General features: G+C 37.4%; 3 protein-coding genes across 8 annotated transcripts in view; all 3 read right to left on the bottom strand.

Annotated features, from left to right (window-relative positions):
• Positions 1-184: 184 nt before the first annotated feature.
• casp10 (caspase 10, apoptosis-related cysteine peptidase) lies at positions 185-9427 on the bottom strand. Its single transcript, XM_074659247.1, has 13 exons — positions 9230-9427; positions 7333-7621; positions 5838-5943; positions 5455-5590; positions 4371-4438; positions 4207-4255; positions 3729-3751; positions 3608-3638; positions 3439-3531; positions 3213-3307; positions 2359-2479; positions 1748-2243; positions 185-973 (listed from the first exon to the last, which is right to left on the bottom strand). The coding sequence occupies exons 2-13, from the start codon at positions 7611-7613 to the stop codon at positions 811-813; spliced, it is 1662 nt and encodes a 553-aa protein (XP_074515348.1). The 5' UTR covers positions 7614-7621; positions 9230-9427; the 3' UTR covers positions 185-810.
• Positions 9428-10417: 990 nt separating this feature from the next.
• Positions 10418-13041, bottom strand: LOC141782647 (protein FAM237A-like). Its single transcript, XM_074659253.1, has 2 exons — positions 12686-13041; positions 10418-11050 (listed from the first exon to the last, which is right to left on the bottom strand). The coding sequence occupies exons 1-2, from the start codon at positions 13029-13031 to the stop codon at positions 10926-10928; spliced, it is 471 nt and encodes a 156-aa protein (XP_074515354.1). The 5' UTR covers positions 13032-13041; the 3' UTR covers positions 10418-10925.
• A 5098-nt stretch (positions 13042-18139) lies between these two features.
• adam23b (ADAM metallopeptidase domain 23b) overlaps positions 18140-25094 on the bottom strand; it is a 30094-nt gene continuing 23139 nt past the window's right edge. For 2 of the 6 annotated variants that reach the window (XM_074659241.1, XM_074659242.1), the window contains exons 24-26: positions 24082-24193; positions 22638-22728; positions 18140-19954 (exon numbers count right to left, since the gene is read on the bottom strand). In XM_074659241.1, coding sequence (XP_074515342.1) covers positions 19909-19954; positions 22638-22728; positions 24082-24193 — 249 coding nt within the window. In that variant the 3' untranslated portion in view covers positions 18140-19908. Of the gene's footprint in view, positions 19955-22637; positions 22729-23576; positions 23668-24081; positions 24194-25094 lie in introns of all 6 variants that reach the window. The other 4 variants (XR_012597150.1, XM_074659244.1, XR_012597151.1 and 1 more) reach the window with 4 other exon arrangements.

Genomic DNA, 25094 nt, shown 5'->3' with positions numbered 1-25094 from the left:
GCTAGAGCCGACCCTGGTGTAGCCCTTACCTCTATGTTACGTTTTGTGGTAATATGGTCATTTCAAGGTGTTCACTTAGAAGAGCTTCATTGAAGATTTGGCAAGTTATGAATGTAATAGACCGTGACAGAATATTTTTAAAGGGTCAAACTACATGCATATAAACAAACAGAATGAATAGAAATAGTTTATATACAATTTATTGTTTGATTGATAGAAACAAATTGCTGTTTTAACTGCTTACAAAATTTCATAGATTTCTGATGATTCTGATTTGTGATAACTGTGTGTATACAGTGATATTAAATGACAATGGCAACAATAATACCATCACATTTGGGAGAATATACTTACAAATGGTGGCTGTACCAGGAATATCTGGATAATAACATCAGTGCAATATAAAAAGATGTTGGTTGTTGCATTTACGCATTTACTCCTGTATCAATATATTGTGCATGATTAGTTCAATCAGGACATTAAAGTTCAACATCAAACATCATGTAAAAACGTGATGCTGTAAACAGAGGAAGGGAGTTGAACTTGTGTTTACACTGTATGTATCATACCAGGTATAAAAATAAATGTAAAAAAATTTAACTTCATCAATTATAGGTACGCTTACAAGTCTTCATCAGCAAATGGAGCTGGTTCAGGTGTTGTTATGAAGATAAACACATTCGGATAATGCTTTAAAAGAATGTATCTAGCATATTTAAAAGTGTGGACAGTAAATGTAAGACAAAAACACTTGTGTGTAAGGGATCATATGATGAGTGAGTTGATCAAACAGGCGAAACATTATTTTCGTCAGTGCGACAGGCTGGGAGGAGGGGCCTCGGGGATCGGAAAGACCACTTTCTTCCTGAGTGAGAAGGTTGGTTGAGGCATCTGCTTTTTTACACCGGAGGAATCCGTCTTCTGGCTAACATCTGCATTCACTTTTGTCAGGATGGACACAAGGTCACAGCCCCTGGGAAAAAAACAAAAGTTGATGTGAGTTAGTGAACTAAAAAACTATGAAAGTCACCTAAAATGATTTATTCTCCAACTTCACAGAAGTAACTAAAATGAATATTCAAATAATTTACTTCAAGTAAAAGTCACAATAACACACAATAAAAATAATTCAAAATATTACCAGATATATTTGTCTAATTACTAGTCAAAATATCATAACACTTAATATAGGACACAATATTAAGTGACAAAATATTACTTTTGAGCATTATAGTCTTATTCTGACACACAGCTTTTTCTAATACTAGTGAAATATAGCTCAAAATGAGTTTTCCCAGCTAATTTCAAGATATATTTTTTTATCTTGAAAGGCCTAAATATTACATCTATTTCAAGAAATCTCACCAAGAGAATTTTCACTTGTTCCATTGGCAGACTTTTTTTACTAATATAAGCAAAAACACCTTGTATTCATTGTTTTTTAAAACTTATTTTTAGAGCAGCTTTTTATATGTATTAATATGTAAGCGTTACTTTAATTTTGTAGTTAATCAATGTGGAGCTAATTTAAACTATTTCACATACTATTGGATAGTCAAATATATGAAAGGTGTATTATGTATATGTTTTGTATGTAAAATCTGTCAAATGGATGAAGTAAAAAGTACAATATTTACTACTGAAACTAATAGTCAGGATATGAAAATTGTACTTAAATATAATTGTACTTTCCAGCACTGAAAAAAATCCCATCATCCAACAATATCTGATATTTTGCTTTACTAACCTTGGAACCATCTGGACAAGGTTTTGGCACAATGACTGAATAAACCACGTGCCATTTTTCGTCTCTCTGTAAGAGACGAAAGAAGGAACGGTGGCCATTCCCAGCAGGAAGTCTGCATCAGACGGGATGGACTCAGATCTAACAGCATCGCTGCAAACAGGACTGCGTGCAGGACCATCAGCCTCGATGTGGACGGCCGTCTGCGCGCCGGTGCCCTGGCAGGCCTGGATGAAAAACAGCTTGGGTTTCTCTGCCAAAGAGGCACAATTTACTCCGTTGACGGGTTCCTTCAGCTCTTCAATCTTGACGGTGAGGCCGTCCACGCCGTACACTACTCCCTCCTGGCCGTGGCTGAGAACGCAACACACCAGACAGTCCACCCGACGGTGGTCTCCCCTGCCGAGCTCCCGGAACGCAGACAGAATGTCCTCCCTCTTACAGTCCCTCCGTAAAACTACCTCAAAGCCAAGCCACGTAAACACTTTCTGCAGACACTCTGGAAGACACACAGATACATGTAAATACAAACATGCAGCAACCTGCCTGAATGCAGACAGAGCACCAGTATGGAACCAGCTTTCATTTGAGATTTCCAAATTAATTGAGCTTACCTTCATCCATCATGGTCCCCATCCTCTCCCCGAGACCTTTTTTGGATTTAGTGAAGTCGTTGTTGTTTACAATCAAGCAGATACCTCTCTTCGCTGCAGTCATGGGATATGTTCCCAAAACCTAAAAGGACAAATCAGTAACCCAAGACAGGATTCAGTATAATACCTGCACTTGTAATACAATAATGTACTTTTTTTGCCACAATTTTACACATTCAAACAATAGCTTTAGTCAGCACAATAATTATAATAATAATAATACATTTTATTTATATAGCACCTTTCATAACATAAAATGCAGCTTAAAGTGCTTTACAAGGGAAACAAATCAATAACAATCAAAACAACAAAATAATATAATCGTAAAGAGATACAAAATAGGAAAGTACTATCAATAAATACAAGATGATAATGGTGAAAATTATTTTAAGATATAAAACCATAAAACAAGTATGAGAAATATGTAATAAATATAAATTAATAACAATGATGTTAGAAAAAGGTGGAATTAATTAAAAAAAAAAGTTTTTAGCTTATTGTTAAAGTGATTAACAGAAGTTGTGTTATTTGTGATGGGAGTTCGTTCCAATCCACACCTTTGGTGCATAACAACAGAAGGCTGCTTCACCGTACTGTTTGTAAGTCATTTTTGGTACATTGAGCAAGCCAGCGCTAGACGACCTAAGGTAACGGTTTGGAACATGCTCAGAAAAGCAATCGGTGAGGTATGAAGGTGCTAAACCATTTAAGGCCTTAAAAACAAGTCAAATTTTACAGTAAAATCAATCCTCAAGAAAACAGTGCCACATTACTCCTTACACATGTACTTGTAAGAGAAATAATAAATCACACACCTCAGTGTTTGTGTTTGTGTTTGTAGTCTGAGACGTCTGCTTTTCAGAGGACGCCTTGTTTTCTTGAGACGGCAACTCCAAAACATCAAACATCACTATGGGACGGACGGTCGCAGGGTGGAAGGGCAATAATTTTAGGGCATTGATGAAGAGAAAAAAATCATATTTGAGTAATTAAAAGATCTGACATGTGGCTTCACCACAGCTTGACACAGAAACTACTTACTACTTTTAACGCCGCTTATTCCAGTGTTCAAATCACTCAGTCCGAGTGACAGGGCCCCACATTCATCTCCACCAGGAAACACATTTGGCACATCTAGGAAAGTGATACAAGAAGATTTAGAATAACTCCATCCACTGCACTTAAAAGGTTTCATCAACGCAAGACTCACCCATAGAGGTGTTGGAAGTATTCATGGGAGACTGTGAGGGACACAGAGGAAATTCATCATTAAAGACACAAAGAAATGTCACAATTTATTTGTCATATAACTTTTAATGACGTATTCTCACCTCCTCCAGTAGTTTGAAGTCCTCTGAAAGGAAGGAAAAGGGTAATTAGGATTATTATTCTCAACAAAATGGCTAAAAATACAACATATGTTCAGTGTGAGTGCAATATAGCATTTTTATAGCATTATAATTAGAGAGTGGGAAAAAATACAATATCTAAAGAAAGTAGGGATGCCCATTGATGTCATTTGCAAGAGAAAAGTTTTTTGTTTATTTTTTCTCATAACTTTGAGACACTGTATCACCTTGATGAGGAAAAAAAAACTTTATAATGAAAAGAAAAGTTAAGTGGGGGACTTAGAAATGGGCTTTCACAATTAAGATATTGATTATTTGAAAAATAAATTTACACCCACTCTAACAGAATGATATACATATACATACAAAAAAAGCACTCTATGGTTCATTTATTTAACTATTTGAAATAAAGATATACTATAACATCGTGATCCAAAATTATCTTAAGAGGTCTTTTTACCTGGAATTTCAAATGAGAGAGTCCTCTCAGAAGTAAAAGATTGAGGGGCCTGATAATGAACACAGAAAAAAACACATTGAAGTAAATACTACTACTGCAGAAAGAATCAGTAACATGGCGTGTGACACTGCAGGTCAATGCGGCAATAATATCATGGTACGTACCGGGTTAGAAGGGTTCGACATAGACCTTGCTCGACCTGTTTCTTGAGCTGCAGGACTGGTGTGAGCTACTGTAGTTAAAAATGACACAAGTAAACCAATAGTAACGTGATTTACAGACAGATTGATCAGCAAATATTCAACTTATATGGAAGTGAAATATTAATTACAGTATGTGCAGCAAGAGAGATGGACAGTATGAACATCATTTCGCCCTCAGCCTGTGTGGGTGAATGTGTACACATGTTGTGAGGACATAAATCTGTTCACACACTCATATTGTGGGGACTAACCTCCCGTTCGAAGTCCCCACAATGTAAATGATTCAATTTAAGGGGTTCAGACTTTGTTCAAGGTTAAGGTTAGGTTAAAAGAGAAATTCTACATTAGAGTAAGGGTTGGGGTTAGGCATGTAGTGGCTATGGTTAAGGGGAGAGTAATACCCTTTTTCCACCAAAATTAGCGCATATATGCAGGTTTTAAAAACAAGGGATAACCTGCTAAAAATAGATGATAGACTCCTTTTCCACTGGGAGTATGCCATGCCGTTTGCACTGGCCTTTATGTTTTTTTCCTGGTGTGTCACGTTCCATATCACAGCCGGCTCCGGAAGCAGGCTTACTAAACAAAATGTTACGGTGGTTACTTCCCTTTTTTATATGTGACTTATTCAGTCTCTCTTTCAAAGTCTCAAACCAGAGTGGATGATTGTTGAAACAGTGGAAAGACTAACAAAGACGGTTTAGATGAGTTTTATTTTGTTTCTGTCAAGTTTGAATGAAGTGTGTTTTACGACGATCAGCGAGGTAAAATGACTGTTTCTGTCAATGGAGTCTGGTAGGTGTGACGAGAGTATATTAATTGTATGTTGTTTACGTTAATAAATTATAATAATTGTCCAAATCCCTGTTTATTTTATTCATTATATAATATATAACTCATATACCGGCGACCTACCGGTCACAAGCTCGCTTCTCTAACCTTTAGGCCACCACTTCCAATGTGAGTCAATGCAATGTCCCCTCAAGTGACGCCACTGCTGTTGTTATAAGTTAACATCTGCAATGATCATTTTACTGTAGCTTACCCGGTAGTGCTTTAAACTGGTTGATCTTGTCTCTCAACATCGGACAGACTGACTGAATTATGGTCTCCAGTAAATGTAGATTAGTGTCACTGATGAGGTCCATGTGCTCCATCTCCAGGAAGACCTCCAGTGTAGACTGAAAAGTTAAGCAAATTTACACTTTATTTTACCATAAGATAATATGATGCATATTTTATAGCAGTCAGATATAATTAACATAAAAAATTATTTAAAAAAAAAAAATCTTTTTGAGAAAAATTGAACACGTCATGACGTTGTAGTACTTTTAATAAAATATAATTTGTAAGTTTAACTACTTCTGTTTGCCTAAACACCATCTAACTCATGGGTTTCAAACACTGACACTCTGAAGATGCACTTACAACATTGTCCTCCAGTTTTCTACGTGGAAGCTCTTTGTTTAACATGAACTTCACACTTTTCAAGTCTTCATCAGTGATGTCCTCAGACAGGTCGTAGAGCAGCTTCCTGGAGTTACAGAAAAATTATTAAAAGTAAGTAAAACAGGTCACTATAGTCACTATTCTGAAGTCATTTAGCAGTGAGGATACTCCTCTGATTAAGATCGTTTTCTATGTAGAGCTAAATACTAAGATTATTGATTAGTTGATCATTGAGAAAATTAATCAGTAACAATTGTTACAATTGTTTAATTGTTAAAGCCATATTTTAAGCAAAAATGCACCAACAAATATGTGGTTCCAGCCTCTCATATATAGTTTCTTACTCTTTTATTATAGTAAATTTAATATATTTGGGTTTGGACTGTTGGTTGTAGAAAAAAACTGGACTTTTTTACAAACAATTAATTGATTAATCAAGAAAATCATCAAGAAAATCATCAAAAATGTCCTCAAGAAAATCATCAAGAAAATCATCTGCGGAATTGTTAGTTGCAGCCCTACAGTAGTTCTTTGTAACATAAGGCTGTAACTATGCATCACATAATTAATGTAATTTAATAAATTCATATACCAGCATTTAGCTTGTGAAAAATAATCATATTGTTCTAGAAGGTTTATTATATTGTATTATTATGTATAATCATGGTGACTAAGAAACAGTAATTAACATGAATGAGTGAGTCACATCATGGCTGACACCTATGGGCTTGAATGAGGGTCATTAGGATTAAGAGTTTGTCAAATTATATTCATAAATAATCAGAAATAGTCTCTTGTTGGATATTAGTAAACATGTAAAAGAAAACTCAAAAATTCAAGTTCTGTAGTGTGTTGAAAAGATTTTGGAATGTCTAAATAAAATGTGTCTTCATTACATATACAGTGAGGTTACACAAAGACTATAATAAGAAAAGAACTGTTTTAGTGTACATTACAGTACAGATTAAAGCAGAAAACTGTGTGTGAAAGTCAGCGCTCAAAGTTCCAACAGTGAAGTTGAACATTTACACTCATATTTAAGTTACAAGTATTTATTTCGGCCCTGCTTTTGGCTGTAAAATCAGGGGCCAAAATTCATGATTGTATCTTAAATGTAGGGCTGCAACAATTATTTTCATTGTCAATTAATTTGTTGATTATTTTCTTGATTAATCAATTAGATTGGAATGTCAGAAAAACATTTTTTTTTCTCAGTCTTTGTGTAACATCACCATTGATCTAATTTGTGCACAAATTTGTTTCCGACATTCTCAAATTTGTTTCTGCACTACAAATCTTTTCAACACAAACTTTCTCATGCAAAATTAGTTTGTTTTTTTACAAACATTGATATACAACAACAGACAGAATTATTCCTACACATGATTTCACAAGCTCAAAATGACTTTACTTATTACTTATTTTTTCCATGCTTAATGATTTACTTAAAAACAGTAAAACGTAGACAGTCCACCTGTAAGGAGAGATGAGGCTCCCGGTTGTAGATGCTGGGTCAAAGAGCTGGAAGTCCCGGATCAGACGGGTGCGTTGGATGATGAGGAGAAGCTCAGTCAGCAGGTATGGTCGCTCAGCAGAGAGGTGGTCTTGATCCGCCAGACGAGAGAAGAGGTCACTGGCCATCTCCACTGAGTTCAGGTTTCGGCCCAGGAGGTCAGTGCAAAGAAATGCTAAAGCTTTCACCTCGTCCTTACGCAGGGCCTTCCCTACGTCTAAGAGGAGCTTCTGGAAATCCATGTTGTGTGCTAAATACGAGACACAAGATAGCTGTGTGATTTCTCTGTTGTGAAGTATTTAGACCTAACAATTAACAGTATGTGGTACATCATGCCAGCTCTTTCCTCACAGATCACATCAGATAAAATTGTTCATAATACTGGATGGTATTCTGGAGGAGCTTTTGTGATTTGTTTTTTAGCCCTAAGCCAATTTATCTTCCATTTTCAACTGGTTTGACCTGTAGTTTTGGTACGTCTAGTCTATGTGTATATGTGTGTGTGAGAGAAGCATGTTAGTTAGAGAAGAAAATTGTTTTTAGAGCCTATAGGAAAACAAATCTCATGGTTTCTTATCTCAAACAGTGGCATTATCGCATCATTCAGCCAGACATACCGTCAGGATGAACAGGATATTTTTTGTCCGCTTCAACATACTTAACGTACTGTAGGCAACTACTTTTATGTTAATATATAGCCTATATATGTTTTAATATACACATGCACACAAATTTAATGGAGATTTTGCAGTTCGTACTCAGACAAGTGAGCTTTTTCAAAACCAACATGGCAGTTTTTTGTAACCCCTCATCTCTTCTCTGACATGATTTTGACATATGATTTGCTACCACTACACTTCATAGTGATGTTTGTTCAAACAGAGAGAGAGAGACTGAAGGCTCATCTGTCACTGGATTTAAATGAATGCCTCTGACTGCAGTAGATGCAGAAAAATAAAATAGGGTCCAGGTCCTAACATCTGTCATTAAAGGAATGTATACAAATAAGATGTGTCTTCTGATTAATCTAAAAATCTGTTAAATAAATTTCAAATAACTTCACCTTAAAGCTAAAACAGTGCTGCTTTATGATACCTAAAGAAAATACTACAATCAATTTTAGAATATAAAAATAAATCTAAAATATTTTTTATTAGGGCCACATTGAGGGAAAAAAATAATAAATCTGAGATTACGAGAATAAAAACAGAAGTTTACATGAAAAAAGTCATAATATTACGAGAATAAAGTCATAATATTATAAAGTAGTAATTTTACGTGTTATTTTCTTTTTTCTCGAAAAGTTATGACTTTATTCTCGTAATATTACGAATTTTTTCTCATAAACTAATGACTTTATTCTCATAAAATTACAACTTTTTTTCTCATAAAGTTATGACTTTTTTCTTGTAATATTACGACTTTATTCTGTAAATCTCAGATGTTTTTTCCCTCAATGTGGCCCTAATACTCTGAAGTACATTGTCTCTTTGGCCCTCACTGCATTAGACTTATATGCTACATACTTAAACTATAAACTGTGTTACCTTCATCACAATGATCAAATGTTTGCCTAAAAGGGCTCTTTTGATAGTAAAGGTTGCTGACCCCTGCTCTAGCCTATGTGCGTGTGTGTGTGTGAGAGAGAGAGTAGAGAGGAAGTTAGAGAAGAAAGTTGTTTTTAGAGGAAAACTAATCTCATTAAGTTTCTGATCACAACAGCCTGACATCCCATCACATGATCATAGTAACGCTTATAGCTCCACTGTCACTATATAACATCCAAAACACTTTGATTACATTAGATTTCCAGCTCGATCTAACCATTAAACCAGATGCATCTATCTGACAGCGTTACCTGTTTGGTGAGGAGGTTTCAGCAGATCTTGACAAACAGGATATTCGTGGTCCACTTCAACATACTCGACTGTAGCTGTAACTTACAAGTTTATATCCTATATTTGTTTTAATATACACACAAACCTAACGGAGATTTTGCAGTTCGGACGCAGTTTCTTTCAAAACAACTTCACAGATGCAGGAAGTAGAAAAATCGAAAGTAAAATAGAGAACCAATCAGCAGTGACGCACAGCAGTGACGCACATGCCCTTATTTGGACATCACTCCAGAAAGTGGAGCTGCTTCCTGGGCGAGATCTAGACACCGGAAACTGGCACAGAAGGAGTCATAAGGTCATAAAAACAGCTTATTAATCCAACTTCTTTGTGTTATTCAGTCATTTACCACCAAATGTACGACATAGGTTTGCCTATTTTTTTTAAAAAAAATTTAGGGAATTTGCTGATTGAGTGTGTATTTGGATAGTCAATTTCAACATGGTGTAAGCAAAATGGTCAAGTGGAGTGACAGTAATGCTCTTAAGATTAATACAAAGAAAACTGAAGAAATTGTATTTGGTTCACCATCTGACTCTCATAAAGTTCCTATTGTTATTCATAACAAAAAAATCCAGCAGGTATTTTCATATAAATATTTGGGTGTAACGATAGATCATCTGTTATCTTGGAAAGACCACATTGAATTTGTCTGTAAAAAGACAAAACAAAGAATTTACTTTTTCCGCCGCCTCAGGTCTTTTGGGGCGAGTAAACAAATTCTTCATTAGTTATTTACTGCTCTTATTATGAGTATTCTACAGTATTGTTATACTACATGGTACAAGAGTTTGTCCACTACTTTAAAGTCAAAACTGCTCCACCTAATGAAAATCTGCTCAAAGATTGTAGGTCAACCCCTTGAGAAATTCTATGAATCAGCCTATCATAATAATATATTAAGGCTGGCTAACACCATCGTCTCTGACCCCAACCATGTTTTGAACAGTGAATATGAATTGTTACCATCAAATGGGAGATACAGGGTTCCACAATTTAATAAGGTTAGACTGAAGCACTCTTTGTACACCAGTCAATCCTAAAACTAAATATGGAGCCTAATCCTAGATCAAATTTGCGTTGAAGGACCCTGAATATCGTCTTCTGCTAATATGATGCAAAACAAATTATGATATACAACTTACAGCCATGATAGGCTACATGAATTTATTATACTTAAAATGAAAAAAACAAACAGGTAATCCTACATCATCACATAAAAATATTACTTTTGATTGGGACATATCACATAGGAACATTATGATCGCAAAAATAAAACGTCAAATATAGTTTTGATCACCAGTTTTGAATCAGTGTGTAAGGTAACCATAGAAACAATACAGTTATTCACGCATTGTTACCAGTTAGAAATAATTAAACAACCTACAAAAAACAAACTTTTTAAAATGGATACCAATTTCCTTTTCTGTGGGCTGTGATATAAAGTGATAATATACAGCTGAGGCCTCCATTAGTTTTATTTATCAGGACACCTTATTGTTAATTACCACTAATAAAGTAGGCCTATGTCTATGAAACTCGCTATTGAAAGCCACAGATACCCTTTAAGTAAGCCAACCTGTGAGGATATTATAGTGTTAACTATTCTAGTTTTTCACTGGGGAAAGAAATATTAATAAACCGGGAAATAATATGAATTATTTGTGGTAGTGTGTGTTTGATCTGGGTTTTGTCTTCAGGGTCTTGATGTGTCCTCTGGGTCTCACTCTGACACTGAGCCGCACCCGGGAGTTTGCTCCTGAGCTGTTGAATCTGAAGGGCTCTATAAAGGAAGCGCACGCACACACGCACGCACACGCACACACGCACACACACACACACACACACACACACACACACACACACACACACACACACATGAATCTATAATATTACATCATAATTTATTTGTTGATTATATTTTGTATTATTCATCTGACTATGTAAAGTAACTATTAACTCAAGTTATCAGTTAAATGTAGTGGAGTGCTATCCAGTATTATGCAGAATGGCACATTTCAGAATAATATAAACTATATATTATTGGATTATGATTATTGATGCATTAATATGTAAGCGTCACTAAAGTTGCAGCTAGGAAAGGTGGGGCTAATTTTAAATACTTTATATACTGCCGGGTATCTTAATCTATAAAAATACATAATTATTTATTAGTTTATTAATATTTTGTATTAATAATCTGAATCTGCAAAATAACACATATTTAATATATCACATAAATTAAGTGGGGTAAAAGTATAAAGTAGCATTAAATGAAAATACTCAAGTACCTCAAAATTGTACTTAAGTACAGTAATTGAGTTAACTTAAATGTTATTAAGTTACATTCCACCACTGTCTGAAACACATCTCCTTTGGTTATGGTCATTTAGCTGACACTTACTTTATATCAGTATAACAGGTCATTTTGAATGATATGATGACCAAAATAAATAATAATAATAATAATAATAATAATAATAAAAATAATAACTCTTACTAGACATATATTCATAGAAACATATGTTTCTATGTGTCACGTTAATACACATAGGATTATTATCCCTGTGCACTGTACATATTCTCTTTACTGTGAACTTTTGCACATCCCCTGATCAATATTTTTGCACATCCTGCAAAAAACTGTACAGCTCTCTCATTCTAAGATATATTATATTGTGTATATACTACAATTATATTATAAGCCTGCTCATAACAGTTAAGATGTGTATATTCTTTGTAGTATTTTTTATATTTTATATATTTTTTTATATATTTTGTATATTTTCATATTTGATATTGTAATTTTTCTATTCTTTATCTATGTTCTTGACTGTTTTTAGTACTTTGCCTGTATATTTTTTCCTCTTATATGTATATTATATGCACCAAACACCAAGGCAAATTCCTTGCAAGTGAATACTTTGCATTAAAACTTATTCTGATAATAATAATAATAATAATAATAATAATAATAAAAATAATAATAATAACAATAACAATAATAATAATAACAATAATAATAATAATAATAATAAAAATAAAAATAATAAAATAATAATAATGATAAAACAATAATAATAATAATAACAACAATAATAATAACAATAATAATAAAACAATAATAATAACAATAATAAAATAATAATAATAATAATAACAATAAAATAATCATAATAACAATAATAATAATAAAAATAATAATAAAACAATAATAATAATAAAAATAATAAAAAATACTACTACTACTAATAATAATAATATAATAATATTACAATAATAATAATAATAATAATAATAATAATAATAATAATAATAATAATAATAATAATAGTAATAATAATAATAATAACAATAACGAGTAGTGATATATGAGTTTTATAACTAGTCCCACATTAAGATGAACATGGACACTTACTGTCAGAGATGAGGGAGTGTACAGCGGTGATGTGTCTCCGCCCCAGGCCGTGACTCCTGGACAACACGCAATCCAGATAGAGGTCCCAGAAGACCCGGGCCAGGTCCCAGAACAACGCCGTGTGTTTGCTGTTGTCTGACGACCTGAGGAACACCATGAGGTCCCAGAGAGCGGGCACCGTGTCAGCGATCCTCGGGGAGCGCATCTCGAGCAGCAGAGCCGAGGAGGACTCCCAGCACTGCGGGTTGGACTTCGGGGCCGCCAGAGGGTCCACGTGAGCCGGCTTGTGGCTCTGCAGCGGCTCGGCACACATGCAGCTCAGCACGAACACTGTGGCCATGTTCATGAGCACTGGGACCATCTGCACAGGATGCAACAGGTCAAATGTTTCTATACCATTGATCATGCATAAAGTTGACTATGACTATTTTATTTATATGTGCAAAACTAACTGCTGAATTGCCACCTTGAAAAGGTACAAATTATTATTATTAAACGATTTAGTGAGCATGTGTTGATTGGAGTTTGGTAAATATCTGTTGGCTCTTAACTGACGTCAATGCCTCCCTCCTTTGTTAGCTTACTACTTGTGTACTTATGTGTTTTAAAATATGTACAGCCTTATTTTGTAGTTTAACCTTTAAGAACACTTTCCTGCAATTATCAATATTGACTAAGACTCTTGATCATGTTCAGGTAAATCATCTTTCCCATGCTATTTTAGTTCAGCTTCTGTAATCATTTGACCCTCTTTGTTGCATTACTTTCCAATTATTCATTTATTCATTTGCATTGTGGAAAATGTGCAAAACTAACTGCTGAATTGCCAACTTGAAAAGGTACAAATTATTATTATTATTATTAAATGAGAATTTAGTGAGCATGTGTTGTAAAAGAAAGGACGTGTCTGAGGTTTAGCTCTGCACACTCACTGATCAACCTGGTGAATCAGGAGTTAATCCACTGACTCTTCCAACTCTTAAATGATCAATACTTTTAGGCCTATAGCTTTAAAATTATGCTATAAGCTTAATGCATTTCAGAATGCAAACATATGGGCTAACACTTTATCTTTTAATATACTACATAGGTCTAAACATTTTTTAATTACAGGCTAATAATTCACTCGAAAATCAACAGTGTTAACATTAATAATCTGTTCTGCAAATCCATAGCCTATAATATGCAGATTAGTCCTGTAATTAACCAGAAAACTTAAACATTAATTACCAGAAAACTATTAATTAATGAACCTAAATAAAGAGCAGCAATGAAATAAAATGTACTTACCACCAAAGCTGGGCCGACTAACAAGACTAGTGTTGATTGGAGTTTGGTAAATATCTGTTGGGTCTTAACTGACGTCAATGCCTCCCTCCTTTGCAAAGCACTGTTAGCCCTACTACTTGTGTACTTAAGTGTTTTCAAATATGTACAGCCTTATTTTGTAGTTTAACCTTTAAGAACACTTTGCTGCAATTATCAATATTGACTAGGACTCTTGATCATGTTCAGGTAATCATCTTTCCCATGCTTTTTTAGTTCAGCTTCTGTCATTATTTGACTCTCTTTGTTGCATTACTTTCTGATTATTCATTAATTAATTTGCATTGTGGAAAATGTACAAAACTAACTGCTGAATTGCCACCTTGAAAATTTACAAATTATTATTATTATCAAAAGAGAATTTAGTGAGCATGTGTTGTAAAAGAAAGGACATGTCTGAGGTTTGCTCTGCACACACACTGATCAACCTGGTGAATCAGGAGTAAATCCACTGGCTCTTCCAACTCTTAAATGATCAATACTTTTAGGTAAATTATCTCTTGTCCGATCAACAATCTAAAACCCAAAGATATTCAATTTACTACTAACTACTAGGGAAAAGCAGTAAATCCTGACATTTGATGTTAGAAAATGCAAAGTTTTGGTATTTTTTCCTAAAAGAATGTCTTAAACAATAATTTATTATGAAAGTAGTTGTGTTTTTAATTATTTTTAATATTTTTAATTTTTAATTATGATTGTTATCAATTTTCTGTTGATTTACGTATTGATTAATCGACTAATCATGTGGGCATTCCTCCAATCCAGTCGTGAAGAGGTCTATTCCTACTCCACTGATATGGGAGACAAAATCCACAGTCCTCATTCACTACAAGTTCAACTGAAGCTGACATAAGGCTTCTGCAGTCTGATCCAAAAGGATGCTTTTGATTCCTCCGCATTAAGAAAATCAAATCTTTTGTGGCTCAAATAATTTTTATTTTTTATTTTTGTGACCACATTCACATTCAGAGCTTTAAGGCAGTATGCCATATTGTGCTTAATGTATACCCGGGACGCACATTTTCAGTTCAAGATTTTAAAGAAAAAGCTGTCAGAAAACATAAGCAATCTGACCTCAGAAACTCACTTTCTGTAAAAACAAACTCAGTTATGAACAGTGTTCCAGAGAGTGGTGCACGAGTTACCTTTCTATGCTTTTACTGAAATGTCACATGCATATGTGATCTCAAATGCAATTACTTGCTCAGTGAGAGGCCGACACTAAATGTACTGGGAAGGTTTCTTACTCACTCATTCATTCTTCTGATGATGCAAAGAAGCCGACTTTACGTCAATTTCCACTTTAAGGCCTAAATTATAACTTTTAAATAAATACCATTTTCATTCATATTGAAACACAAAATTGTGGTGTTACGATGCTTCTAGACTGGAAGAGAGGCTGGAAGGTACAAATTATTATTATTAAATAAGAAGTTATTGTTTAGTGAGCATGTGCTGTGAAGGAATAACCTTTCTAAAACAGGTGATTTTTTTTCTCCACACACTGATCATCCTGGTTACAGATCAGTGATTCCTCACCGAGGGCAACGACTGCACAAGCTTGTACCTTCAACTTTTAATCAAAAGACAGATATTTTTATTCTAAATCTTTTATACTGATGATAACTGGGAAAGTTTCATATTGATCCAAGCAGTAAAACGTAACATCGTCTATGGAAATTTTAATATGAACCATGCGCGTCTGATATAGCTCTTCCTACTTTTCAACTCTTTAAGGATTTAAAAAGATTACAATCAATATGTGATGACAGTTGTTAGGTTTGCATATGACAAGCAACTGTCAAAATTTGATGAAACCATACCCATCAAAAATAACCCGGGATGTTTTTTTTCTGAACTTTAACTTTGTTTTTTGCTCATGTAGTCATAAATATTTAATACTACTGGCAAATATTTAAGATTTGAAACCAAGTTTTCAAAGTCACTAGACATTCTTCAATCTCAACTCTATTTAAAGGGGCTAAATGAGAAATTGGGAGCATGTCTATTGCCTCCACACGGCTCTCAACATGGCGACGGCGGGAGTGTCCGCACCACCAAAGTGACATCACACCATCAGACACGGCTCTTGCAGTGCGCTATGAAGACGCGGATGGTCGGCAAAAATGGAGAACTTTGAGAATGTCTATTCTCCACGAGGAGAAACCCGCAAGGAGTATAAAAGATCCAAACGTTTCTACGTCAGCTCATGTCCGTCCTCACAGAAAGCATAACCAAAGCTTGAGCCGGCGACTTGTAGCTAACGATGCTAACAGCGCTAACAGTGTTAACCTGGAGGGGAACTACGCTTCCGCAACCGTCGGTCAGGACAGCGTTATCAGCTGTGTGCGCAGCGGCCGTTAGCTAGCCAGTGGGGCACGCTCACATGCACTAACATGCACTAAAAGCATGCATGGCCGGCTCGGCTATGTCAACAGAGCACAGAGAAGCTCTGATTACAACACACACAGAGGGAGCGTGACTTCATTCTCTGCTCAGGTAGACATTACTCTATATTCTTTACAGAGCAAATAGCTGTTTGATTATATAATGAATGCTCTGGATATCGTATAAATAACCTTTAAATATCTCTCTCGCTGTGTAATGAACTAAATAATAATTGCTTGTACATTCAAATTTAACTTGCAATGTGTCTAAACGTTTGATATGATATTTTGCAAAGAACAGAGATTACTTGATCACTTTTACTAATATTTTATTTTATGCATTTATTGTTATGATTAAATTCTTGCGATTATGTGATATTTTTTTATATTTTTGTGAAACGAGAGTTGTATTTCCTGCATGAATCATAATATAATGTTTATGATTGCTATCATTATCACCCAGAAGAAACCTTGCTCTATGTGAGTCAGTGATAAACTGTCTTGATGTTAAATGCCAAACATAAACGATAAAATCCTGTGTGCTCTTCCTGACTCACATACTGTACAGTATATCATGCTATACAGCTGAGGCAAATTGATGTGTAATTGGGTACCTGTTTTTCTCTTCTTTTATCTTGAATTCTATTTATTAAATTGTAAATGTGTTATGCATAAGATAGCCTATTTGTTTTCTAATATTTATATGTTGTGTAAATAAAACTTAACTTTAATCAAAGTGACATGTTGACATAATTTCTTTCAGGTTTATAGAGCAACATATAACTCCTCATTTCAAATGTTATATTAATTAAAGGTTCACCAACATGGGTCAACAAATGTAACTGTAGGAGCATCTGCAGAACAGGCTTAAATCCCTATCCCGTATAGAAAAGATCCTTATTAACATATTTAGAATATATTTTAAATTTAGAAAGCCACACAGAGAATTACAGCCTCGTGAAAACACCAAGAACATGTTCTGTGAGGTCAGTGACCTTTGACCTTTGTCCACCAAAATCTAATCAGTTCAACCTTGAATCCAAGTGGACGCTTGTGCCAAATTTAAAGAAATTCTCGCAAGGCGACGAAGGCGTTCCTGAGATACCGCGTTAACGAGAATGGGACGGGCGGACTGACAACCCGAAAACATAATGTCCTTGTCGCCAGGACAGAGAGCTATAAAGAAAAAACCCACAATTTAGCACTATACTGACTGGAGTACCATAAACACAAGTCCCTAATGGTACTGCAGAGAAACAAAGACAACGCAATGTGCAATAGTCACTACAAAGGTTGTACCATATAATAAAACTATAAGAATATTATATGAATATATTATAGTGACTTTTTTAGGACAAACTGTGCTTAGGTCAGTGTGGGTGGCTATCATCAGTTATGGCTAATCATTAAGCTTTAGCAATCATTTCCCTTAGCTTTAGTAGTGTAAAAGCATAAACACCCCAGTAAATAGTAGTCGGTTAACTGAAAAGTTAACGAACTACAAGTTAGATTTGATCTTACAAGTTAGATAAGTTAGAATCCTTTATTCAGTTAGAGCAGGACTTAGATGTTAAGATCAATACCACCAATACTTTGCGTTTCTCTTTGCAAAGAATATTAAAGTTAATCGTACACTTATCTGTAATTTTCAGCCACATTCAGTCATATCTGCGATACTACAGGAGATAAAATCAGTTCAGAAATGATCCGGCAGGGAAAAAACACAGAAACGCTCAGATAAAATTTGTCAGTAGTTTATTCATCGGTCCAACTGTACATGATGCAGTGAGAGAGGGACACCGGAGGATGAGTAACATGGAGGATTACAACGATGCCAGTGCTATGGCAGCACCTGGAACACACCAACTATCAGCTGGACTGGAAATAATAGCCCTGCACAAGGAAACTGTTCAGGCCCCAATATGTACAGGCACCATACAGCAGTGTGTTTGTGTGTTTGTGTGTGTGCATGTGTGAGATTAAAAATATCAGACCGGATGAAAAACACACAAAAATGATTTTCAGTTCCACAAATGTAAAAGGGTGCTCTCTCGCATTTTCATTGGAAATATTAATTCAGTCATTATTTTTTTTTTCTATCCGTCCATTCATAGTTTGAGTACGTTGAAGCGAAGTGAAACGAGACGTGGGAGTGGCCAAATACAAAAGATTAGCTGATTAGCAGAAGGTTTTTTTTGTATTTCCATGTCTACATTGATCATTATTACCCATACGTTTGTGCAATATCTCTCTTTGCATAGTAAATAAAAGTTAAATGTTTTCGTTGTTGACATGCACCTATCTTTTGTAGCATATTTTTCTTGCGGATTTTTGGGGACTCCCATATAGAATTATAAGCCCACTATAGTGATTGCATGCAGCGTTACCGGTAGAGCTGAACTTGATTCCTACTAAGAGATTATGAGAGCAAAAGGTTAAGCCGGTATAGTGGGTGTTGATGAGGACTGTTAACGTGAGACCTGGCTGGACAGGTGAGCGCCTGCATGAACAGACTTCATGCCCTCAGCAGTAGCGGAGGCACCACTGGCTGCAGACAGAGGGGGGAAAGTGCTCTGTGTGCAACAACATCCATATGTTCAGGTGATTGGTTCTTTGGCTTTTGAGTCACTGTTGAAGATACTTCAGAGGGGAAGGGAGGGGGGACTTTGTGACGTTAATCTGACGCGATATCAGTCTAAATCCCTCTAGAACTGACATGCTTCTCCATCTTACCTTTGACCTCCGCCCGGACAATCGCAGGAGGCTGTGCAGCGTGCGATTACAATTTTGGCCCATTTTTCCCCAATAACATTGCCAAAAACACCCGCTATACAACATGCTAAGGTAAAAAAACATAAGCAATTGATGTCCTTGTAAAAGATGCTGTTGATTCCAAACCTGAACTCCTTATTTATGTACAATTTTTGTGTGTGTGCATTCACTACGTGGTCTGCACTGCCCTTACATGCATCCTCCTTAATCATCTACAGCACCTAAAACGCGAACTATAGGAGCTTTAACCGGCTTTCCACTGGGTTTGGTTTTTAACGAGGCTATCTCCTTCATTAGATATTTTTTTTTTTTCTCTTTGTAAGTTTTTTTTTGCGGTATATTCGTAGCTTTCGTAGCCATGCAGAGCCCTGCGGAGAGGGCTCTTCATGCCAGGGGGCCAGCAAGCAGCACGCTTTTTGTGCGGATAATCATGCCAGGTGAGAGAGTGGTGTGGATTCCGCCTGAACGCCTGTGCACTGGCACTAAAGGATGGAAGAGGAGCTCTGTCACTCTAGAGATCAGGGTGGGGGTGGGGGTTGGTTACATGGCTGAGGTGGAGTGGAAAAGGCTGCATTTTCTAACGTCACTACGATGGAATTTGTTAAAATGTCCACTATGTCTTTTTCAAGTAAATCTAATGCCAAAGATCAGCAGCAATAAGTGCAGTCCAGCTGTCAGGTAGCCAACTAAGGAAGCCTTGGAGGAGTCCGTCTGTGATTGCCATCTCTCCTTCGGTTAAATGGCTGAGGCGTTGGGGTCGTATCGCCGTTTCTTCACATTTCTTACATGGAGACAAGAAACAGGAGTCAGTGTGTGCTATAATCACATCTGTAACACAGCTAGTGCAACTTGGACAAGCAACCACACTCATCTCTTCAGTTTACAATAGTAGACTCATGAGTAAAATGCCACGAACAATTCTTTAAAGGGGACATATTATGAAAAACTCACTTTTTCAGCACATGCATTTGAGTATCTGGAGAGCCTACCAACTCACAAACTGTGAAATGAGACAACCCAGTCAGTTTTTGTGGGCTGCCGAGATCAGAAACAACAGATGCACGCAGCCACCCTTTAGTGACAGTATGTGACGAACCGGGCTTTCAACTAACTCCAATGTAAACCCACCCGCTGCGTTATTCAATGGTCGGAGCATGTGACGTAGTTGTAATAGTGTGAGAGTCTGCTAAGGGTGGGCGGGAGTAGTGGTGGATGGCTCAAACAAACACAAGACTTTCAACCAGGCGACCGCTGTTCCGTGTGAAACTAAAAATAACGTTGACTTATTTTGTCAAGTTAGTCGTTGGTCACATGACTCGTTGATGTCGTCAGCCCAGTGAGTCATTAGTCACATGACCTGTTATCGTCAGTCCTGTGAGTCACTGAGTCGCTAGACAACCACAACCGTTTCCGAACCCTAACTAAGTGGTTGTGTTGCCTAAACCAAACTTCTTGCGAAACTGGAAGTTTATTTTGAAAGGACACTATGCATTTAATGAGCGTATATTGACACGCAAAAGTATATCTGTCAGGTGTAGGTGTGTAAAGTTGTCATGAGGAAAATTCGCAAGCAGCTTTTCTGTATTACTGCACCACATTTCCACATCGCACTGGTGAGAAACAGCTTTAAAGCATGTAAACATGTTCTAGTAGAAACCCAAAATACAAGTATGAACCTGGAAATGAGCATGATACAGTATGTCCCCTTTAACTATTGCTATAGCCTATTCAAGAGCGGGGAAAAAATGATCTCCATGGTTATATAATTATTTTAGGAAGATCAAAATGCTGAAGACATTGAAGTGAGGAAAGGCTGGTCCATGTTGAGCCAGTTTGGCCTTGACTGCAAAGAGGCAGTACGAGGTATTTATATTCACAAACCTTTACATCCCAGCTCATGATGATGGCAAACATACTGAAGACCATTTCTATTTAGGGATCCATTCCACTTAAGTTTTCATCTTTTCATTGCATAGAAGTGACCTAAATGTAAACTTTCACCCAGTTTATTGAGCAAAAGAACAATAAGGTCTACTTTCTAAATGAGCTGATAAATTCATTTTGAAGGCCTGTGAATATAAACGTTCTCCGTTGCCCTCTTGCAGACAACTGCCACCCGGCTTTGTGCGTGCAACATCAGTTTACAAGGTGAAGAAGTGTAGGAGACATGTCTCGTTACCAGTATTGATGGGAAAGACATTAGTTCCACTCAAAACATAACCATCTGGGAGGAAAGAGCTAACATAAAATATAGTCTATAGAGGAGGGAAAGAGGAGACAACCACATAAACGACAACCACAGCAGCAGCAGCAGCGGCAGCAGCGGCAACAATAACTACTATGACAACAGTGGGACAACAACGAATACGACAACAGGAGTGATGCATAACCTCCCCGTACTGTGGCTTGTTGTGGGGCTTCTATCACTCTGTCATGCACCTGTTCCAATAGTAGGCCAGTTGAAGGTGGCACTATTGCTGTGCGTGGTTCATGCAGTGCAATGCGCCGTGTCTGTACCAGGTCTGTGAAGCAGGCAGCAATGGCAGCTGGTGTGGGCGGGGTCCGAGAGTCCTGCTCTGCTTTAGGGCGGAGCCTGGCCATCTTAGGTGGATGTGGCCAGCCATGGCACAAAGGCTGCGGCCAACAAAAAGGGTCCTCTCTCTCCCTCTCTCTCTCTGTGTCGCTCTCACCCTCCATTTAAAGTCTCGCCCTCAAAACAATAACGGACTGAGAAGAAGACCATGGAGGTGATGAGAGCACGTGGACCAAATCAGTCTGGGTTTGGCTCAGCCTTTGTGCAATGAACCGACCACCTCCAAATCAACAAGTCAACATGCAGAAATGTTTATTATTCTGTTTCTTTTTCTTTCTTTTTGTTTGTTTTGATGATGCTTTGCTACCTCGCATGCTTTGGTGGCTGCAAAGATTGTACTTCTCAAGTAATTACTTATAGGCCTATTTAGATTAAGATGTGTAACACCCCTGTTGCTCAAGACAGCAGGCTAATCAGCGGTAGATTTGAATCTATTGTACAATAAAGTACATTTTCCTGGCTACACAGAGATATGTTAGAGGCCTATCTTTGGATTTCAGAGGGGGGATTTCTACTTATCAATACAAGCATACACAAGCTAAATTATTTAGCTATTAAAAGTATTCGTTCCCCTCTGTTATCAGGACTGACCATGCATGTCAAGCACTGAGCTCTGCCCGTCCAATCAGTTTGAGGTTCTGCTACAGATCAACAGACGACCCCCATCTCTCCAAATCACCCTTTACACATCTATCCACACATCCTCTCTGATAACAACCAGGGCTGCACACTGGGTGAAGTTCAGATATGTGTTAAGCATGTGTTTGTGTATTGTCCACCCAGATTCTGTAGCAGGAGCTCAAACCCTGGTGTCTAGAAGCAGCAGGGATGCTAGAGTTACAGCAGGAGAGGCATGCGGCGTGTTGCTTACTTAAAGCCCCATCCAGTCCCCCCCAGCACTATGGCAGCCACAAGGATGGCTCCGGCGATGGAGCCTATTATTAGATTGGTGGCACTAGGACCTGTAAAGGGTTATGGGGGAAAAAGACATGAGTTTCTATACTCACTTACTGTGTAAATAACATGTAGCTATAACAATGACGATTTCACATGGAACAGAAAACATAACCATAAGTACTGTTACAGTAAAATGACTGAATCTGAGTTTGCATGCCCCCTTTAGTGTGTAACATGGAGATAATGAAATCCCTGGGATTTTTTTTTTTTTTTTTTACATGTATCTGGTGTCAGCTGAGGTAGTGGTTATCAGTGGTTTGTCTGTTAAGGTTGTGCAGAAGACTAGACCCTGGGTATCCATCACTATAAAGGTTGAATTAAACAGGTGATATGTATATGTGGTCTGCAATATGAGCAGTAGAAAATGTTTTTTTTTTTAGGGGTCCCAGTCACCACACAGCCTACCACTGTCTGGCAAGCCAGGTCACTAACTGGACACTTCTCAGGTTTTCCGGCTAAATGCCCCACATGCCCCAGAAAGGAGAGGATCACAGGAGCAACCACATAACGACTAAGAATAAGAGAAAGAAAAGGGACAAGAAGAAGAAGAAGAAGAAGAAGAAGAGTTAGGATGAAGAAAGAGGCTTGTAGATATGGGGAACGACAGGAAGTGGAAGGAGAGGAGGAGGAGGAGGAAAGGGAGGAGGAAAGGGAGGAGGAGGAGGAATCCATCAATCAATCACACAACACTGAAAACATCCAATCACATGACAATTATATGGTCATCACCAACACACAAGAAAACACAAAGCCACCGGGACGCACACACGGGCTCAGGCCGGCTCACGAGACCGCCCGCACACTGAGGCACCACTATGAGAGGAAGAGCTGTGAAAGGGTTAAAGATGCTTACTCTATTCCCCACCCTGTGCCTCCAAAAATCACCCCCAGGGCCAGAATGGTCCCTGCTACTGCCCCTATCAGCCTGTTAGTGGCCACGCTCACTGTGCAAAGGGGAAAAGGAGCATTATTACCACCCTGTCAAAAACAAACAGCAGGCTTCTGCTTCAGAGTCATGGATGAAGTGACACGGTTCCCTCTGTGACGCTTCCCGCCCCCTTAACCACCTCCCCCGTTCCCCACCCTGTGGTCAAAGTATCAGGTGTGCAGGTTTTCATTTCATCTTCTAAACAAATGTAACATCGCTTTTTTTATTCTCCTTCAAGTCGTTACGACCCCAGTACACCTGTGAAACTGTGTGCTGACTCAGATCTAGCAGTGTGACTGAGAATGCAATATTGCAAAAAAACAACGTATACAGTATATAAGTCAGCTTGGCTAAATTAAATCAGTGTACATAAACGTGTGCGTTATTCATTCTATCAGACGCCAGAAGGTTGAAAGAGGTGGAAACAGACCCTTGGGTCCTTCGTCCTCAGTGGCCTCAGGCTCTTTAGGCGGGTCAGGCATGCTACAGTCTGTCCCCGCCCAGGTGGTGTCGCAGGTGCACGTGGCTTCATTGTTGCACACCTGAACAGATCAGACACAAATAGATGAGGTGGCGAGGGGAACGCAAGAGCTGTAAATAAAGATGCTGACACACTGGGATGCTTTTTGGGAACCAACGCCATTGTTCATCCACAGCTCAGCTCCCACATACTGTAGACACTTACTACACTGTAAAAGGTTGATAAAGATAAAGACACATTTCTGGAAACTGATTTAGATTAATTCTGTCACAGCTCTACATTGGCATTTTTAGTCATCCAGGTCAGCTGCTTTGTAAAGACGGATATAATTATATAAACAACAGCAGAGCCGCTCTACAGGCAGAACTTAATCTGATTGATTGAATTACACAACAATGGATGGATGAACCACAATGTGCTGGAACCCAATAGGCCTTTTCACACAGCAGACATTTTGACTTGTGATAGTAGGAAAAGCACAGGTGTTGCTAAGAACATTAACAATGTCTCTGTTCTATAAGTGTCCCATGACGGAGAGCCAGCGTGCACAAAACAAGGACCCTGAAACTGAAGCGGCTAAATGGAATTCAGCCAACTATAATTTTATTATTTACACCTGTGCTTTTCCTACCGTGACTGTCTCCTGTGAAAAAGGCCTAAAAAAGTAGCAGACCTTTCTCACAGAGGACATTTTGAACATTGAACATTGAACATTGAATCACGAAGGAAAACAATATACGACTAAAATTACAATATATTAACTTATCATGCACCGAAAAATTAACTTCCATGGCCTCCGCAATTTCTGACCACGTCAACAAACAGAAACGTTCCACTGAGGTCGTGAATACCACAAGAGGGGGGGCGTTCATATGGACTCTTCTCGTGAACACAAGATAGAGGTCTAATCAGCCAGAGTGATTGAAAACACTGGTGTTTCTTTAAGTACCTTACAGTACTTT

Source organism: Sebastes fasciatus, chromosome 14 (assembly GCF_043250625.1).
Source record: "Sebastes fasciatus isolate fSebFas1 chromosome 14, fSebFas1.pri, whole genome shotgun sequence".
Classification (NCBI taxonomy): domain Eukaryota; kingdom Metazoa; phylum Chordata; class Actinopteri; order Perciformes; family Sebastidae; genus Sebastes; species Sebastes fasciatus.
The sequence above is the reverse complement of the archived record's forward strand: the minus strand, read 5'-3'. Positions and strand labels throughout refer to the sequence as shown.

Coding starts and splice junctions, on each gene's coding strand:
- casp10 (XM_074659247.1), bottom strand. CDS start 7,613: ATGGATTTCCAGAAGCTCCTCTTAGACGTAGGGAAGGCCCTGCGTAAG. Junction 4,439..5,454: donor CCAGTTTAAAGCACTACCGG/GTAAGCTACAGT, acceptor TTTTAACTACAG/TAGCTCACACCAGTCCTGCA. Junction 2,244..2,358: donor GGGGACCATGATGGATGAAG/GTAAGCTCAATT, acceptor TGTGTCTTCCAG/AGTGTCTGCAGAAAGTGTTT.
- LOC141782647 (XM_074659253.1), bottom strand. CDS start 13,031: ATGAACATGGCCACAGTGTTCGTGCTGAGCTGCATGTGTGCCGAGCCG. Junction 11,051..12,685: donor ACACTCCCTCATCTCTGACA/GTAAGTGTCCAT, acceptor CTTCCTTTATAG/AGCCCTTCAGATTCAACAGC.